This window comes from Salvelinus alpinus, chromosome 28, assembly GCF_045679555.1.
Source record: "Salvelinus alpinus chromosome 28, SLU_Salpinus.1, whole genome shotgun sequence".
In the NCBI taxonomy this organism is placed as follows: domain Eukaryota; kingdom Metazoa; phylum Chordata; class Actinopteri; order Salmoniformes; family Salmonidae; genus Salvelinus; species Salvelinus alpinus.
The window spans coordinates 25,940,500-25,961,502 of NC_092113.1; the positions used below are offsets into that span (position 1 = coordinate 25,940,500).

Here is a 21,003-nt window from a genome sequence, read left to right on the forward strand (position 1 = left end):
CAGGAAAATATACATATTTTATATAGACTTAAGCATAATGATTATATGGGTATTTGAAAAAATGCGAAATTCTCAATTATGGACGGGGGCCTAGCCCCCCTCAGGACCACCCCGCAGCCATCCTCATGTACTTTGTTCCCCTTCAGATGTTTTGGGGTGCATGATGCCCCTGGTTCACTCCACCTTTAAAAAGTTGACTCCTCATGGCCCGAGTGTTTTCTTAATGCAACAGATGGGCAATATTGAATAACCTCAACGCCAGTACAGTGTTCTTCCGTGCTCAATAAGTGCAGTCATCTCGGTGTAGCGTGCTTACGTATGCGTCAGTAATTTTCAGGCGACTCCAGCAAATTGACTGCGTAAAACTCCAAGAAGAGGGTGTTTGTACATTTTGGTACTGTATTTGGGACACAACTTATCGGAACATATTTTACGTTATGTGAATGTAGATGCTTCATGTATATACCTATTTAAATACTCTCCCAGACTATCTGGAAACAACGAAGCCGCTTGTTCTTTAACCATCGACATGTTCAAGCGCGGATCTAAAAAACGACGGTCGAATCGCTCGGTAAGTAGAATGGCCAGAACTACAGGTTAAAACATTGTACTTAGTTTTTTGTTTTTTCAGTCCGTGGTATAGGCCTACTGTTATCTGGAACGTACTTAAGACATTATTGACATATAATAGCTTTTCGAAGTGTATCTAGTTAACTTACAAATAAAGATAATCAAAGTTGGCAGAACAAAATAGGCTATGTGGTTGTTTTTTGCTAACGTTGTGTTATTCGGATTGGTTATAGACCTGCCTATGCGTTATGATATAATTGGACAAGTTACTTTACTTCTCTTGATTTAGTTTACAAATATTCCGTTCTTTGTTTTCTGAGTTGAGATGAATCATGGTTGCGTGGGAGGGGCGTACGGTCATCTACGTCATTGGCATTTACCTGCACAGGTTAGGTAGGCAACTTATAGCCCAAAGTATAGCCTACCACTCACCGACCCCAGCCCGCACACTCAAGGGAGCTCTGTGTGACACACACTCATATCGCTTTTAAAATGTAAACACACTTGTTGCTCAAAGGCAAGGTAGTCTTTAAAAATGTTTTTATTTAAGAACATTGACTCACCAATGCATTTGAGTTTACACCTACGACTAGTGCCAGGGAGGACATTGTTTTTTGTCTGTAAGGGAGTTGAACCATTCAGTCATGGAGGACTAGTATAGCTGTTGTTATACTAAACATCTGGCTTCTAGCAGACTTGGAGCATTTCCAATGCCCTTAAAAGTGAATCCCACTATAATTATACTGGGCTGTTGGCATGTGGAACTCGCCACACACAACGGATCCACACTATGGTCCCATTTAGGGTCTGCTGTATTCATGACTGCTCTGTATCTACAGTATCGATTCTATAAGAACTTCAGTAGAAGTTGAAATGTTATGTGGACATTATATAAGACATTCATACATACACATTTTAAAGAGTTATTATTGCAATTTCAAGAAGGCACATAAAAAGGCATATCCAGGGAGTACGTGTCTCCTTTCCTCTGCAGGAGCTTCCAAAATGTGAATAAAGCTTTTAGTCAGCGTCATTTTAGTAGCCTGAAGCAATCCTCCCATTGGAAACTAAAAACACAGGTAGTTAAGACATGCAAAAGCTGCAGAATTATGCTTACTCAGTTTTGTCATGAATCACTTGAAAGGGTGGTTTTGAGGTCAAGACACAACACAGTAAGCCAGCTGGTGAGTTTAGTTGGTGTCAGCCTCTCTTAGTCAAAGAGAGGATACATTTTAAGGAAGCAATAAAAGCATTCTTTGCAGAAAATATATCCCTGACTGAAGTACTTCTTTTAAATCCCTATTGACGACAACAAATATAATCCCAGGTGTACAGTAGATGCATTTGAGGTAAACACCTGATCACCTTATCAACTTGCATCACAAAAGGTACAGAACCTGTGAATTGCAAAGATAAACAAAAGGCTGTATGATGTAAACATGCAGTATGGTATTGTCAGCGCTCAAAAGGGATGGGGATGTGTTCCTGACCGTTCCCGAGAGAAGAGAAAGATGGTTAGATGAAGCGTTCCCTGCAGGCTGTGTGTTTGATGTATCCAGCCCAGTGAGGAGTGTAACAACTCAACCCAGCATGCCTTTAGTGATTTAGGCTGCACAGGCCTGTGACCCCTGACCCCTGTTAACGTTGAACTCCTCAAACACAGCGGGAAAACTATACGTAAAACATTCTGTTTTATGACTAAGCTAAACACCCTGCTGGCTCCATTCCAGCATCTGTTCTTATATGCATTGTAACAATGTTACTATATAGTTACATTGTTATAACATGAGTATAAGGAGGGGTGAAAGTAGAATACATTACTTCCCGGTAAGGGACCTCGTATGCGTGCACGTGCTTGTCAAATAATCACTTCAGGGCTCCTTTACTAAGCTACCCGCGCATGTTTATTAGTGATAGGAAGTTCGGCTCTTTTTACGGACTCTGAACTTTTCGACTCGTTCAGTCAAAATAACAAATCTTTCAACCCATTTAGTTCATTTGAGTCAGTAAGGCCTAATGCCCAGAGCACGTAGTAGTGGCCGCAACCAGACTAGATTGTGAACGACTCTTGGCGCAATGCATTGCTTGACTGCCGTGAGAGTGATAAGCACAATGTTGTTTGTGAACTGCAGCCCCCCAAATGAATCCTCTCGAGTTTGAGTTTGTTGAGCAGAGGCTATGTATGTTTTGGTTCTACAAAGCTGTGTCCATCGTAACATTCAATAATCAATTCATTGCATTCATTCTTGCAGCATGCGATCAATTATGAGTTCTAAACATGTATTTTTCTTCTCTACACTCATGATCTATTTATTCCCTGCGTGCATAATGACAGACAGTTGGTGGTCGGAGCACGTGTCTGGAGCCGTTGAGCTAGAGGAGGGTGTATTAATCCTGCTGTAGGGCTCATAGCGGCCAGCACTAGCAGGACTAACGAACAACAAATTAAGTCACTCCGAAAAACGATTCATGACTCTCGAGTCAGTAAAAAGAGTTGTTAAAAAAAAAAAAAAATAGTTTGCGAACTGCACATCACTAACATACATCCACTGAGTGTACAAAACATTAAGAACACCTCTTTCCATGACATAGACTGACCAGGTGAATCCAGGTGAAAGCTATGATCCCTTGTTGATGTCACTTGTTAAATCCACTTCATCAGTGTAGATGAAGGGTAGGAGACAGGTTAAATAAGTCTTGAGACAATTGAGACATTGCTTCTGTATGTGTGCCATTCAGAGGGTGAATGGGCAAGACAATAGATTTAAGTGCCTTTGAACTGAGTATGGTAGTAGGTGCCAGACCCACCGGTTTGTGTCAAGAACTGTAACGCTGCTGGGTTTTTCATGCTCAACAGTTTCCCGTGTGTCTCAAGAATGGTCCACCACCCAAAGGAAATCCAGCCAACAAGACACAACTGTGGGACATGGGTCAGCATCCCTGTAGAACGCTTTCGACACTTTGGAGAGTCCATGCCCTGACGAATTGAGGCTGTTCTGAGGGCAAAAGGGGGGGTGCAACTCAATATTACGAAGGTGTTTCTAATGTTTTGTACACTCATTGTATTTTCAGCCTCCAAACAGTGGTGAATGGAAATAAACATCTGTTACACAACATTTTGGCAATTGTCATTACGCTCTTAGAAGAAAAGGTGTTATCCAGAACCTATAATGGTTCTTCGGCATTTCCCAATAGAAAAACCCTTTTGAAGAACCGTTTTTTGATCCAGGTAGAACCTTTTTCGGTTCCATGATGAACCCTTTCCACAGAGGGTTCTACATGGAACCCAAAAGGGTTCTAACTGAAACCAAAAATGTTTCTGTTATGGGGACAGCAAAATAACAATTTTGGAACCCTTTTTTCTAAAAGTGTAGGCCAGAATTTATGCATCCACCGCTGTCCGCGTGTCTCGGCCACTCATCTCTGCCTTGTCAAAATGTCAGTGTTCTCGTTGAACCACATCACATTTTGGAGTGTAGGCTATACCACCCGTTTTCAAGACCATTCGCACATTTTAATGAGGTAATGATAAATAGTTGTATAATAACTGAAGGCTTTTTTGATTTTGTTTATAATTATTGTGATAGGCTCATGTTTCTACCGGTACGGCGTACCCCCAATATTTATTTTACCAGGACATAGTACCCCAAAGTGTTACCCAAAATTGCCATTACAGTCGTGGTCAAAAGTTTTGAGAATGACAAATATTAATTTCCATAAAGTTAGCTGCTTCAGTGTCTTTAGATATTTTTGCCAGATGTTACTATGTAATACTATGTATAATTACAAGCATTTCATAAGTGTCAAAGGCTTTTATTGACAATTACATAAAGTTCATGCAAAGAGTCAATATTTGCAGTGTTGACCCTTCTTTTTCAAGACCTCTGCAATCCGCCCTGGCATGCTGTCAATTAACTTCTGGGCCACATCCTGACTGATGGCAGTCCATTCTTGCATAATCAATGTTTGGAGTTTGTCAGAATTTGTGGGTTTTTGTTTGTCCACCCGCCTCTTGATGCCCCAAACAATCGGAAAGGGGATTCATCAGAGAAAATGACTTTACCCCAGTCCTCAGCAGTCCAATCCCTGTACCTTTTTCAGAATATCAGTCTGTCCTTGATGTTTTTCCTGGAGAGAAGTGGCTTCTTTGCTGCCCTTCTTGACATCAGGCTATCCTCCAAAAGTCTGCGCCTCACTGTGCGTGCAGATGCACTCACACCTGCCTGCTGCCATTCCTGAGCAAGCTCTGTACTGGTGGTGCCCCGATCCCGCAGCTGAATCAGCTTTAGGAGACGGTCCTGGCGCTTGCTGAACTTTCTTGGGCGCCCTGAAGCCTTCTTCACAACAATTGAACCGCTCTCCTTGAAGTTTTCGATGATCCTATAAATGGTTGATTTAGGTGCAATCTTACTGGCAGCAATATCCTTGCCTGTGAAGCCCTTTTTGTGCAAAGCAATGATGACGGCACGTGTTTCCTTGCAGGTAACATTGTTGACAGAGGAAGAACAATGATTCCAAGCACCACCCTCCTTTTGAAGCTTCCAGTCTGTTATTCAAACTCAATCAGCATGACAGAGTGATCTCCAGCCTTGTCCTCGTCAACACTCACACCTGTGTTAACGAGAGAATCACTGACATGATGTCAGCTGGTCCTTTTGTGGCAGGGCTAGAATACAGTGGAAATGTTTTTGGGGGATTCAGTTCATTTGCATGGCAAAGAAGGACTTTGCAATTAATTGCAATTCATCTGATCACTCTTCATAACATTCTGGAGTATATGCAAATTGCCATCATACAAACTGAGGCAGCAGACTTTGTGGAAATGTATATTTGTCATTCTCAAAAACTTTTGGGCCACGACTGTATATGACTATGATGGCACTAGTCAGCTTTTAGGTTCAACCCTTTACCTAACTATCTGTGGCCCTCCCAATCTATCTGACTGCTGTGTTCACATAGCCATAACATGCATGAGCCTGAGAACAAACACACAATATCTGATCCCCACCTTGTAATAACAAAAAAAATGCTTTTTAGTTAAAGATGATATCAAGGTCATAGGCAGTAACTAAAGTAGGATGTGTGTATACAGTTGAAGTCAGTAGTTTACATACACCTTAGCCAAATACATTTAAACTCAGTTTTTCACAATTCTTCACATTTAATCCTAGTAAAAATTCCCTGTCTTAGGTCAGTTAGGATCACCACTTTATTTTAAGAATGTGAAATCTCAGAATAATAGTAGAGAGAATGATTTATTTCAGCTTTTATTTCTTTCATCACATTCCCAGTGGTCAGAAGTTTACATACACTCAATTAGTATTTGGTAGCATTGCCTTTAAATTGTTTAACTTGAGTCAAATGTTTCGGGTAATTTTGACCCATTCCTCCTGACAGAGCTGCTGTAACTGAGTCAGGTTTGTAGGCCTCCTTGCTCGCACACACTTTTTCAGTTCTACCCACAAATGTTCTATCTGATTGATGTCAGTGCTTTGTGATGGCCACTCCAATACCTTGACTTTGTTGTCCTTAAGCCATTTTGCCACAACTTTGGAAGTATGCTTTGGGTCATTGTCCATTTGGAAGACCCATTTGCGACCAAGCTTGAACTTCCTGACTGATGTCTTGAGATGTTGCTTCAATATATCCACATAATTGTCCATCCTCATTATGCCATCTATTTTGTGAAGTGCACCAGTCCCTCCTGCAGCAAAGCACCCCACAACATGATGCTGCCACCCCCGTGCTTCACGGTTGGGATGGTGTTCTTCGGCTTGCAAGCCTCCCCCTTTTTCCTCCAAACATAACGATGGTCAATATGGCCAAATAGTTATATTTTTGTTTCATCAGACCAGAGGACATTTCTCCAAAAGGTACGATCTTTGTCCCCATGTGCAGTTGTAAACCGTAGTCTGGTTTTTTTAATGACGGTTTTGGAGCAGTGGCTTCTTCCTTGCTGAGCGGCCTTTCAGGTTATGTTGATATAGGACTCATTTTACTGTGGATATAGATACTTTCGTAACCGTTTCCTCCAGAATCTTCACACGGACCTTTGCTGTTGTTCTGGGATTGATTTGCACTTTTCGCACCAAAGTACGTTCATCTCTAGGAGACAGAACGCATCTCCTTCCTGAGCAGTATGATGACTGTGTGGTCCCATGGTGTTTATACTTGCGTACTATTGTTTGTACAGATGAACGTGGTACCTTCAGGCGTTTGGAAATTGCTCCCAAGGATGAACCAGACTTGTGGAGGTCTACAATTCTTTGTAGAAGAAATTTGTGGAGTGGTTGAAAAACCTTGTGTATGTAAACGTCTGACTTCAACTGTACGTCACACATGCAGTTTATTACCTCACTTCCTTCGTCAGCAGTCCCCACCCATCACATCCCCTACTTCAGATCGCAAAATAGCCCAACCCACTGCAGGGCCATAAACCTGATGTATGTCATCTCTTTCTAAGAAATGTGAAGGAAACGCATGAAACCCACAATAATCCACAGTACTTTGACTTAGTATGTGAGAGTTTTCTTGACATCATCTCCTTCACATGTTCTCTAGCACATGATGCATTTCTCTTCGTGGCTCTTGTCTTCATTCAAGGAAAAATAAGCTAAAGGAGCCAAAGTTGTATGATGGATCTGAAGTTTCCATTACAAACTTCATTCGTCATGGTAATGATATGCAGATAACATCCCCTCTCTCTCTGTTTGCACCATGGAGTTAATTAGAACCAGATTGGCAGGTTTGGATGCATTTCTTTCTGGATCAGTTTACAGATGGGACTGTTCTAATACCGGCTTTTACTCCATGAGCAGAATGGATCAGCTTTTTGAGGATGGAGTTTGACCTTGTGTTTCTTGTTTATGCACTATTATAAAGGCATTCATATGCAGTACATAAACTCAAGGCCTACAACCATTATCTGAACATATGACTCCTGGCATTGATCAACTCACATAAATGTTTACATTGATTTTAAGGTCAGAGAGCAGTGTGCTTTTATCGTCAATATGTTTGGGATTTCACTGCTGAGTACAGTGCATTCGGAAAGTATTCAGACCCTTAGAACTTTTCCACATTTTGTTACGTTACAGCCTCATTCTAAAATTGCTTAGATTGTTTTTTCCCCTCATCAATCTACACACAATAGCACATAATGAAAAAGGAAAAACAGGAAACCGGAAATATCACATTTACGTAAGTATTCAGACCCTTCACTCAGTACTTTGTTGAAGCACCTTTGGTAGTGATTACAGCCTTGAGTCTTCTTGGGTATGATGCTAAAAGCTTAGCACACCTGTATTTGGGGAGTTTCTCCCATTCTTCTCTGCAGATTCTTCATGTGCCTTTTACTGAGGAGTGGCTTCTGTCTGGCCACTTTACCATAAAGGCCTGATTGGTGGAGTGCTGCAGAGATGGTTGCCCTTCTGGAATTTTTTTCCCATCCCCACAGAGGAACTTTGTCAAAGTGACCATCGTGTTCTTGGTCACCTCCCTGACCAAGGCCCTTCTCCCCTGTTTGCTCAGTTTGGCCGGGCGGCCAGCTCTAGGAAGAGTCTTGGTGGTTCCAAACTTCTTCCATGTCAGAATGATGGAGGCCACTGTGTTCTTGGGGACCTAAAATTCTGCAGACATTTTTTGGTACCCTTCCCCAGATCTGTGCCTCGGCACAATCCTGTGTTGGAGCTCTACGGACAATTCCTTCGACCTCATGGCTTGGTTTTTGCTCTTACATGCACTGTCAACTGTGGGACCTTATATAGACAGGTGTGTGCCTTTCCTTTAATTTTTAGAAATCCATTTTAGAATAAGGCTGTAATGTAACAACATTTGCAAAAAGGGAAGGGGTCTGAATACTTTCCGAATGCACTGTATGCTGATTTAACCACACTTGTACTGAACCGAACATTACTGTACTGGCCTAACAGTTGTTAGTTAACATTTTATGCGTCTTTATTGCATTTACTTATGCTCCTTCTCTGCAGGCTTTATACAGTATGTAGTACTTCTGTTATTTGCTCTACCCACAATGCATGATTTGCATGCCCTCTCTCTCCATTCCTCTCTTCTCTCCCCAGTATTCTAATCCTCCATTTGTCAATCCAACATGATTGGTCTTTTCCTCCCCTGTTTTTCTCTCTGTATTTATGACACACTTTGCTGGACTTTCCCAGGAAGTCCCATGCTCTGGTGGAGAGTTGCACATGTCAAGGATCAGTGGGTATGGCAGAGGGCAATGTGGTTTCACTAACTGTTTGTTTTAGCACACGTGTTAACATGGGTCGCCGCATTCCCCAGAGACAAAAGAGTCAGCTCTCTGACTGTGAGAGACTATGTGTAGTTATGTGTGAGCGTGTGTGTTCTGTACAAGATATGAAGTACAAAACAGATATTTTCATGTTTGAATTCGTATTTTATTAATAGCAACTTGGAGGGGAACGTTTGACGAGGACTTACTTTCTCAGTACTCCGTACCGTTGAGCTTGTGTGATTAGAGTTGGGTGTTTCCCCCTCCCTGTACCCCTGAGATCAGTCACCATGTCTGAAAGTTCCAGTCACCCAGAAGTCGTTTGTACAGTCCCTTTATCCCCACCTTCTTGCCATTATACATTTGGGTGTATACACAAGACGTTCAAACAGGCTATGTTTAACTTTTTAATTTATGTTTCTACCTTGTACTGATTGATTTAGATAACTTTGAGTACTTATGTCTGTGTGTGAGCATGCATGTACATGTCCTTGTGTAGATATTAAATCACACACACCAGATGCAATAAAACGGTATGTGAACCATTCGATGTTCTTTCCGTAGCTTGTGACTGTTTCTTGTGGGCTAACCTGTTGATGCTGTTCATAGATTGGGCATCTGAGCTCAGAGCAGGGGAATGGCGCCATTGGTAGGTTGGTGTTGAAGTGTATCAGTTGTGTAGTTTCTCAATGACACACAAACATCACAACATCTGGACTCAGTGAAGGAATAGACTCATTAATGAAAAGAGTAAAATACAGACAACAACATCCAACAGATTGGTCTATTGTAGCATTGTTAGCACTGCAGTCCCATCATAATAACCCAGATTCACAAGCAATAAAAACCCAAATGGTATAACTGGCTTGACGTGAATACTAACATTACATTTACCCTATGTACTGATATGTGGTTTGAGAACAAAGTTGAGCAGGTATTCACAGGTGCCTTCCCAATTCCCATATCACATGGGTTTGGTTGATTTGGGTGTGTGTATGTAAGAGAGAAGGATAAGTGGTGCGTCTGCATGTCTGTCTAGTTTGTGAGATTGCTCGAGGGAGTCTCCAGTTTTTTGGCAACGTTCTTTCTATGTGTTCTTGTTTCGTGGCAGTGATTATCTCTCCCTGTCTCTCTCACTTATCTAAGAAATATTGTTTTGTTCACCACCCAATCCTTCCCTTTCTATTGTTTGAAGGGCTGGCTAATGTTTTGCACAATGAAACAAGAGTAGACTGACAAATTGTCATGTACACAAACCAAGACGGGGTATCAGGTTATGGTGTGTGGCAGGGGTTCCCAATTACATTCAGCCGTGGGTCGATAATATTATTAATATTCTTTTTTTTCTTGAGTGGATGGTCGGGGGCTGGAACATAGTAATACATAATTGTACACTGCAAGAAGCCCAAACAGATATAGAATTTGACAAAAACTGAATCATTTCAACTCTTGATTAAATTGGGATGCGTGGGAATACTTGGGAATAGGGTTGGGCGGGATACTGTATCCAGTGGAGGCTCCTCAGGGGAGGACCATCCTCAGTGAATTTCATAAAGATAGTGAAACATTAAAGTTTTCCTTTAGATAAAACTATAGTAAATATATTCATGTCACCAAATAATTGATTTAAACACACTGTTTTGCAATGAAGGTCTACAGTAGCCTCAACAGCACTCTGTAGGATAACACCATGGTGTAGCCGGAGGACAGCTAGCTCCTCTGGGTATATTGACTTCAATACAAAACCTAGGAGGCTCATGGTTCTCACCACCTTCCATAGACTTACACAGTAATTATGACAACTTCCAGAGGACGTCCTCCAACCTATCAGAGCTCTTGCAGCATGAACTGACATGTCCATCCAATCAAAGGATCAAAGAATCTAGTACTAAAAGCACAAGCTAGATCTGCAGTACCTAAAATGAGGTGAGTAGTTGTTTCAAAGAGAGAGAAAGACAATAGTTGAACAGTTTTGAACAAATAGATTTCTTCTAAAATGAAGGAGATCAAGACAGAGAGAGAGCTAATATGGTGACAATGATGTAGGCTGTATGTAGCGGTTAGCGATTTATTAGTGATGCACCGATATTACATTTTTGGCCGATACCGATATCCAATATTTTCCTTGCTAAAAAAAACGACACCAATACCTGATATTTAACATTTTAGCTGCCTTTTAAGCATTCTAATACAGTTAACTATTTAACACACACACATGGACACAGTGGTCTAAGGCACTGCATCTCAGTACAAGAGGCATCACTACAGTCCCTGGTTCGAATCCAGGCTGTATCACATCTGGTTGTGATTGAGAGTCCCATAGGGCAGCGCAGAATTGGTCCAGCATCGTCCAGGTTTGGCCGGGGTAAGTCGTCATTGTAAATAAGAATTTGTAACTGACTTAACTGACTTGCCTAGTTAAATAAAGGTTACACACACACACTGACCAAAAAGTTATTTTGTTGGCATTTACGTATGTCCCCATTACCAGTAAAACATAATCAAAACCTATTTCTTTCACTTACTTGCTGTGCTGTTTCGTTGTTCATTTGTTCAGTCATTTCATTCTCAACCAGGATTGCATCATACATGTCAAGCAGTGAAGTTTCAGCTCTGTCTGTCCGTGGCCTCTTCCTCGGTGCGCACTGTCACTGTGTCTGTTTCCATCTTGTCCAGCTGTGTATGTAACATTTCACGTAAACCCTGTTTCTTGTCTGCATCGAAGTAGCGGTCCTCGTACATAGCATCGAGCATGGTGGCGACACAATAAAGAGAGAATGCCACCGAATCGCTTGTTCACAGCCTGTGTGGGCAGTTTTGTTGCCGGGGCAAACTGTTGTCAAGAGCAACTGTTTCATTCACCAATGTGGGCCAGTAAAAATATCCACCTCGTTGGGAAAAGGGGCTATCTTCACTCCATAGAAACTAGTCAGCACTAACGTCACACGCTAGCTGCTAGCTAACTGGTTAGCTTAGCATTGACGAAGTCAGAATGGGCATGCACTCCACTGTTATGTGACAGAATCGGTAGCGTTAGAATTAGGAATTACAATACGAATACTACACTTGAAAGAGATTTGCGTCAGTTCAAATCTGGCATCAGGACAAAATGTGATTCAGAGTCACCGAATATATTTTAAGTATTTTAATTGAACTCAAACGATAAATGGTAAATGCAATTTTCGTATATACAGGTTCACTGTATCTCCGCGCAGGGTAGATCAGGGAACTGTGGAATGTACTCAAAAAGCAGTTCTTATACTATGACATTTTTAGTTCCAACTCGTCCAGTTGGCCTATCATAGTAGAGGCTGAGCACGGTTTAGACTCTTGCTCCGCCTTTGGTGGCACTTGGACTTGTCCAAGTCCCTGAGTGCTTTCCTTTGTCCACATCTGGTTGCTGGGTAGATTAGCTCCGTCTTGTGTCTCCCCCTTGAATCTTCACTCAAACAATTCCTAATATGGTACTGATCAGTCTCCCAACCTCCCTGGTTGGCCTAGAGTGATGCACCCCTCCCCTCTCCAGACTGACCACAGCTTTTATGGCCTGTTTTGGTCAGTCCTTACACACCTACACACACACCCATCTGTGTTGTTTGTGTGTGTGTGTAACAAAACAATATTCATCTTCAAACAATATGCTAACAGGCTATAGTGCATAAACATAAATCCTAACACACTGAACAAAAATATGAGCGCAACATGTAAAGTGTATGTCCCATGTTTCATGAGCTAAAAAAAAAAATATCCCAGAAATGTTCCATACGCACATGAAGCTTATCTCAAATTTTGTGCACATTTGGTTACATTCCTGTCAGTTTTGTTGAACAGGTGTTTCAATGCCATGACAGAGGGTATCACGTCTGCTGCAGGCGCAGTTGATGAGCTTATTCCTCGAGTCAGTTGTTCGAATGGCGCTAACTAGTGTGTTCATGTTTCCAAGTTTTAAACATGTTCTCAAATGCCATTGAAATGGCAGCAGCGGTATGACAACCAGCATATTCATGAGCATGCAATACGACTTTCCTCAGTACAAAATTCTCGATGACCCACTGTGCTGTCAGACTCTGCATGCTTATGGGCCTGATATCGCTGGTCTAAAAGTCAGTTATGAAGCTAATAGCAATGACGCTATTACTGTGTAACTCCGGTAGGGCAACATCTGAAAAATAGTACTACAAAAAAGCAGAACGGTTTATTGTCAAGGGCAATGAATTCCATTATCTTGGCTTTAATGGGTTTCACCTTTGAGTTCTCTCTCTGAAATTTCCTTACTCTTTCAAATGACTGCTCGACTTGACTGCTCGGTCCACACAGCAGACATTGTGGGCTAGGTTAGGAATACTGTGTTGCACGTGTAGTGCAACATTTTACGTGGCGTCATTACATCATGTACCTACGTTATATAGGTATGCACGTCAGCTTTGACATCGGTTTTGCACATCGGCTTTAAACTAGACATCGGGCCGATATCGATGTTGGCATTTTTAGCTAATATCAGCCGATTCCGATATGTTCACCGATATATTGTGCATCTCTAGTATATACCGTATTCCAGGTTATTTGGAAATACCCACAGGATGGTTTTCATATACCGTCAATACCGTTGAAACTATTTCTTTGAGGTTTTTGAATACATTTCAATATTTGTAGCTACTTTTTAAGTAAATACCTGCAGTGAACTCGTGGAATAAGTTAAGAGATAAAGGAGATTGCGTTCTTCATTTTGCCTGCCACATTATTTTTCATTATGAAGCTTACCGTAGTTCCCCAGAACAGCAGGCAGTCACGTGTTCGTTGTAAAGTGTACAACTGGAGAATGCGGACGCTAGTGAATCCATAGCGTTCTATATTTATTGGTGAGTCCTTCTCTGTTGTGCTGCACATATGAGGTAATGAAGTTAGACTTGTATGCAATTCACTACTAAATGTTTGCCATCAGATATCTTATAACTGTCTAAGATGTGCTATACTCTCCAGCTGTGTCTGTAGTTACTTGTTAGCTGAGTATGTGGCTGAATTAATAAGGAGACGGGGTGTTAGCTTTCTGCCGTGTTTGAGAAGTCAAAGACCTCTGGATGAGTTATCTGTACAGCTGCCAATTTTTTCCCTGTGCTTCCAACTAGCATTTTTCCCCCCTCTGCTCCATGTACACATGCTGCTCTTCCATCAGACAAGCATACATCACAACTTTGTTCATTTGCACAATTTCTCTCTTTCCCTTTCGCTTGTAAATGTCCACACTCACTGAAAATGGCTACTCGCTATACTTGTATAACTTTATGAGCTGGAAAACTTGGGGGGCAAATAAAATCACCCACGAGACGAATTTGGCCCGCGGGGTGTCTATTGGGGAAACCTTTTGTATGGTGTGAACCAACTGTTTATCATCTACTGTATCTCTCAACACCTTTAGACGAATGTAAGAAAAGAGCACATTATTGTGAGAAAATTATTCATCAGAATGTGGGAGAGGAGAGGTAGGATGTCAGAGGAAAGGAAAGTGGAGACAGTGACTACATGGAGAGGGAAAGGAAAGGGTGCAGCACACTTCCTGTATCTGTTTCCTTCCTCTCATCTCTAAAAAGAGACACCACAATAGAGCAGTAGTGTGACACACACACTCTCAAAGACTACTTACATGAATAGACACCAATACTAATGTGCAAAAACATGATTTTTTTTTTAATGGTTTGTTGAATGTACTTTGAGATATTCTGAATTCACAAAATTACTTGTGATAGTTTGGGTCGTGTGTGGCTGTAGTCCCACTCCCAGCAGGAGCTGTAGTTCTGCTGTATGGGGATTGGACTCAGTGCCTGGGCTGTTACTTCTGGACTGGAGGAGAACCTGTTCCCCTACCTCTAACTAGGGCTGTGGCGGTCAGGACATTTTGTCAGCCAGTGATTGTCAAGCAAATAACTGCCGGTCACACGGTATTTGACTGTTCGTTTACATAAACACGTTTAGCATCTCCTGGCTTCCACACATAGCCTACAAGCCACTGATGCAGACCTTTGGAACATCTACATTAAAAAAAGTGAGATCGATGGCATTCCACAACTGTCCCAGAGTTTACATACTCGAAGGAATGAGCGTTACACCGAGGCCTGTACTGGAGCGGGATCAATTTGGAGGTGGAGGGTTTGTCATGGTCTGGGACCATGTTATGCTCTACAGTTATGCTCTACACCGGTTGCAAAGCGGATTAATGTGCTTAATTTGAAGAAGTTACTTGGATACTTTAGTTGTGATACAAAACATATAGGCCTATGGGCTAGGCTACATGAGGTGTGCGAATATGATTTGAAAAAGTAAAAAAAAAGGCATATGCTGTTTATTGCCTTAACGCACACGCTGGGCATCCTTCACAAGTGTTAATAAACTCAGCAAAAAAAGAAATGTTCTCTCACTGTCAACTGCGTTTATTTTCAACAAACTTAACATGTGTAAATATTTGTATGAACGTAACAAGATTCAACAACTGAGACATAAACTGAACAAGTTCCACAGACATGTGACAAACAGAAATGGAATAATGTGTCCCTGATCAAAGGAGGGGTGAAAATCAAAAGTAACAGTCAGTATCTGGTGTGGCGACCAGCTGCATTAAGTACTGCAGTGCATCTCCTCCTCATGGACTGCACCAGATTTGTCGGTTCTTGCTGTGAGATGTTACCCCACTCTTCCACCAAGGCACTTGCAAGTTCCCGGACATTTCTGGGGTGAATGGCCCTAGCCCTCACCCTCCGATCCAACAGCTCCCAGACGTGCTCAATGGGATTGAGATCCGGGCTCTTTGTTGGCCATGGCAGAACATTGACATTCCTGTCTTGCAGGAAATCACGCACAGAACGAGCAGTATGGCTGGTGGCATTGTCATGCTGGAGGGTCATGTCAGGATGAGCCTGCAGGAAGGGTACCACATGAGGGAGGAGGATGTCTTCCCTGTCTTGCCTGCAATGACAACAAGCTCAGACTGATTATGCTGTGACACACCGTCCCAGACCATGACAGACCCTCCGCCTCCAAATTGATCCCGCTCCAGTACAGGCCTCGGTGTAATGCTCATTCCTTCGACGATAAATGCGAATCCGACCATCACCCCTGGTGAGACAAAACCCCGACTTCTCAGTGAAGAGCACTTTTTGCCAGTCCTGTCTGGTCCAGTGACGATGGGTTTGTGCACATAGGCGACATTGTTGCCGGGGATGTCTGGTGAGGACCTGCCTTACAACAGGCCTACAAGCCCTCAGTCCAGCCTCTCTCAGCCTATTGCGGACAGTGTGATCACTGATGGAGGGATTGTGGGTTTCTGGTGTAACTCGGGCAGTTGTTTTTGCCATCCTGTACCTGTCCCGCAGGTGTGATGTTTGGATGTACCGATCCTGTGCAATTGTTGTTACATGTGGTCTGCCACTGCGAGGATGATCAGCTGTCCATCCTGTCTCCCTGTAGCGATGTCTTAGGCGTCTCACAGTATGGACATAGCAATTTATTGCCCTGGCCACATCTGCAGTCCTCATGCCTCCTTGCAGCATGCCTAAGGCACGTTCACGCAGATGAGCAGGGACCCTGGGCATCTTTCTTTTGGTGTTTTTCAGAGTCAGTAGAAAGGCCTCTTTAGTGTCCTAAGTTTTCATAACTCTGACCTTTAATTTCCTACCATCTGTAAGCTGTTAGTGTCTTAACAACCGTTCACAGGTGCATGTTCATTAATTGTATATTGTTCAATGAACAAGCATGAGAAACAGTGTTTAAACCCTTTACAATGAAGATCTGTGTAGTTATTTGGATTTTTACAAATTATCTTTGAAAGACAGGGTCCTGAAAAGGAACGCCCCCCCCCCTTTGTTCATGGACACATTATTCCATTTCTGTTAGTCACATGTTTGTGGAACTTGTTCAGTTTATGTCTGTTGTGAAACCTTTTGTTCATACAAATATTTGCACATGTTATGTTTGCTGAAAATAAACTGAAAAGAAACGCAGTTGACAGTGAGAGGGCGTTTCTTTTTTTGCTGAGTTCGTCTGTACACATAAACATACACAACCCTATTAACACACCCTGTTACACAGTCATGCACATTGTTTACACGCATGTACTCACAGATGACATCACACCCATGGATTATGAGCAAGACCAATATTACATACAGTAAGTACCCTGATGTGTATTTTAACCAATAATTCTCTGTCAATCTTGGAATCAAACAGCAGATGTTGAAATTGAGGGGGAAAGGGAAGGGATATGTCCATGTTTTTCACTGGATCTCTGTGAATTTATTTTGCTTCCCAGAGAATAATCTTTTGGGAAAGATCACTCGACTTTAATCCTATGCAATAAATGACCTCAAGTCTGACCCTCTCACCATCCATACTGCTTTTGATTAGAGTGGAATGACCATTGACACGTGACCATTTCTCCTCCCACTCACTTACTGTCATGTGAAATAAATAAATGCTGTATTTGTTGATAATTTTATTGTAATTGTTTGTGATGCATGAATGATATCATACTGGGTGTCTAATGTCGTGTTGTGGTGATTTCAGCAGGAGGAGGAAGACCCAGACCGGGGACAACCATGTATAAGATGTGGAGACCAGTGTCCTGGCTTTCGCATGCATGGCTGGAGGTAGGCCTCGCATACTCCTGTCACATACTCCTCACAGGAACATAGACACTGTTTTCAAGATGTTTCATGTGATTATATTTCATGCCATGGGTTTCTTTCCTTTTCATTTTGGAGTCATAACTCATAAGTAGGATAGGTATGATCACAGTGTAGGCAGTGCTCTCTTGTGTGTCGCATGGCCGTCACTATTTGGTTGTAACATACTTATTGAGGAAGAGTCATATGGCTAACTTCCATTCTTTATTGGGTGATTTCTGACAACAATATGGTTTCTTTGTGTGTTTGTATGTTAGAGTAGACTGGGGATTGGAGAGCTGATTAACCAAACTGTCCATGTGGAGAGCAGGTCTAGATATTGACTCAAACATTATCCACACACAACACATTTACCACATCCAGAACAGATAAAGCATTCAGTAATGTGAAAGAAAAGGTCATAGAGAATCTCGGGGGAAAAAACTGAGAGCAGCTGCACTTTGTGTGAGTGGACGTTATCCACACACAACACAAACAACCTCTGAGTGCAAGGGTTTACCATTAGAAATGCTAGCTTCATGTGGTTTAGCACATTTAAAACTTTTGAAAGGGTTCATAGCAGAGACCTATGACATGCTGTGGATGGACGGAGCTCTCTGATTATACATGTAGCCTATACACTGTAATCTAACAATTCCACAACAACTACCTAATACACACAAATCTAAGTAAAGTAATGGAATAATAATATCTACACTAACGTTCAAAAGTTTGGAGTCACTTATAAATGTCCTTGCTTTTGAAAGAAAAGCAAAAAAAAATGTCCATCAAAATAACATAAAATTGATCAGAAATACAGTGTAGACATTGTTAATGTTGTAAATGACTATTGTAGCTGGAAACGGCTGATTTTTAATGGAATATCTACATAGGTGTACAGAGGCCCATTATCGGCAAACATCACTCCTTTGTTCCAATGGCACGTTGTGTTAGCTAATCCAAGTTTATCCTTTTAAAAGGCAAATTGATCATTAAAAAGACCTTTTGCAATAATGTTAGCACAGCTGAAAACTGTTGTTCTGATTAAAGAAGCAATAAAACTGGCCTTCTTTAGACTAGTTGAGTATCTGGAGCAACAGCATTTCTGGGCCAAAAGGCATGTGGGAGACTCTCCAAACATATAGAAGAAAGTACTCTGGTCAGATAAAACAAACATGTAGCTTTTAGGCCATCAAGGAAAACGCTATGTCTGACCCAGCACCTCTCAACCCAACACCTCTCATCCCCAGAGAACACCATCCCCACAGTGAAGCATGGTGGTGCCAGCATCATGCTGTAGGGATGTTTTTCATTGGCAGGGACTGAGAAACTGGTCAGACTTGAAGGAATGATGGATTGCGCTAAATACAGGGACATTCTTGAGGGAAACCTGTTTTAGTCTTCCAGAGATTTGAGACTGGGACGGAGGTTCACCTTCCAGCAGGACAATGACCCTAAGCATACTGCGAAAGCAACACTCAAGTGGTTTAAGGGGAAACATTTAAATGTCTTGGAATGGCCCAGTCAAAGCCCAGACTTCAATCCAATTGAGAATCTGTGGTATGACTTAAAGATTGCTGTACACCAGCGGAATCCATCCAACTTGAAGGAGCTGGAGCAGTTTTGCCTTGAAGAATGGGCAAAAATCCCTGTGGCTAGATGTGCCAAGTTTATAGAGACATACCCAAGAGACTTGGAGCTGTAATTGTTGCAAAAGGTGGCTCGACAAAGTATTGACTTTGGGGGGGTGAATAGTAATGCACGCTCAAATGTTCTGGTTTTTTTGTCTTATTTCTTGCTTGTTTCACAATAAAAAATATTTTGCATCTTCAAGGTGGTAGGCATGTTGTGTAAATCAAATTATACAAACCCACCAAAAATCTATTTTAATTCCAGGTTGTAAGGCAACAAAATAGGAAAAATGCCAATGAGGGTGAATACTTTCGCAAGCCATTGTAGATATTCCATAAAAATCTGCCGTTTCCAGCTACAATAGTCATTTACAACATTAACAATGTCTACACTGTATTTCTGATTAATTTGCTCTTATTTTAATGGACAAAAAAATTTGCTCTTCTTTCAAAAACAAGGACATTTCCTAAGTGACCCCAAACTTTTGAACGGTAGTGTACATATAGGTTTGAGCCTCTGTCTTTCGGTGTGTCACACATTTTAAAAGAATATACACTCCCGTACATCAGTCGTGAGTCTTGTGACAGAGGAAAGACTATTTTTACGTGCTTCAGCACTCGGCGGTACCGTTCTGTGAGCTTGTGTGGCCTACCACTTCGAGGTTGAGCTGTTGTTGCTCCTAGGCGTTTCCACTTCACAATAACAGCACTTACAGTTGACCCGGGGCAGCTCTGGCGGGGCGGAAATGTGATGAACTGACTTGTTGGAAAGGTGGCATCCTATGACGGTGCCACGTTGAAAGTCACTGAGCTCTTCAGTACGGGCCATTCTACTACAAATCTTTGTCTATGGTGATTGCATGGCTGTATGCTCGATTTTATACACCTGTCAGCAACGGGTTTGGCTGAAATAGCTGAAATCCACACATTTTGGCCATGTAGTGTATGTATAAAAACACTAAAATAAAAAGTGACATTCTGTACTATCGCCTCAAATAAAACATTTGATCTCAAAGAGCCAAAATGAAAGTTGAAGCTTCACTGACCAAATAAATATGGAGAGAGTGTATACAGCTCACTGTGCCCCTGAAAAGGAGTGTCTGTCTGTTGAAGTGTTTTTCAACCACCTATGGTCATTTAGGTGTCCAGTCAGTGTCCTTGTGTCTTTCTGAGGAACAACTAGTTTTCCTCTCCCCTTTCTTCTGTGTTTGCAGTCTCCCTGAATGAATCCTCTTCACTCCTCCCATCCCCCTCTCCTCCTCAGTGTGTCCAGCCCATTGGGTCTCTTAGTTAGTCCTAATCCTGTCCTCCCTCCCCTCCTCAGTGTGTCCAGCCCATTGGGTCTCTTAGTTAGTCCTAATCCTGTCCTCCCTCTCCTCCTCAGTGTGTCCAGCCCATTGGGTCTCTTAGTTAGTCCTAATCCTGTCCTCCCTCTCCTCCTCAGTGTGTCCAGCCCATTGGGTCTCTTAGTTAGTCCTAATCCTGTCCTCCCTCCCCTCCTCAGTGTGTCCAGCCCATTGGGTCTCTTAGTTAGTCCTAATCCTGTCCTCCCTCTCCTCCTCAGTGTGTCCAGCCCATTGGGTCTCTTAGTTAGTCCTAATCCTGTCCTCCCTCCCCTCCTCAGTGTGTCCAGCCCATTGGGTCTCTTAGTTAGTCCTAATCCTGTCCTCCCTCTCCTCCTCAGTGTGTCCAGCCCATTGGGTCTCTTAGTTAGTCCTAATCCTGTCCTCCCTCCCCTCCTCAGTGTGTCCAGCCCATTGGGTATCTTAGTTAGTCCTAATCCTGTCCTCCCTCTCCTCCTCAGTGTGTCCAGCCCATTGGGTCTCTTAGTTAGTCCTAATCCTGTACGTCACCCTAATAAGATTAGCCCTTTCAGATCCGGCTACTGCCGCCACCGCTG

At 42.3% G+C, this 21,003-nt stretch overlaps 1 protein-coding gene across 1 annotated transcript in view; it reads left to right on the forward strand.

The window, feature by feature from the left end:
* Positions 1-386: 386 nt before the first annotated feature.
* LOC139557509 (prickle-like protein 2) overlaps positions 387-21,003 on the forward strand; it is a 42,227-nt gene continuing 21,610 nt past the window's right edge. The window contains exons 1-2 of the mRNA XM_071372447.1: positions 387-571; positions 17,375-17,457. Coding sequence (XP_071228548.1) covers positions 530-571; positions 17,375-17,457 — 125 coding nt within the window. The 5' untranslated portion in view covers positions 387-529. The remainder of the gene's footprint in view (positions 572-17,374; positions 17,458-21,003) is intronic.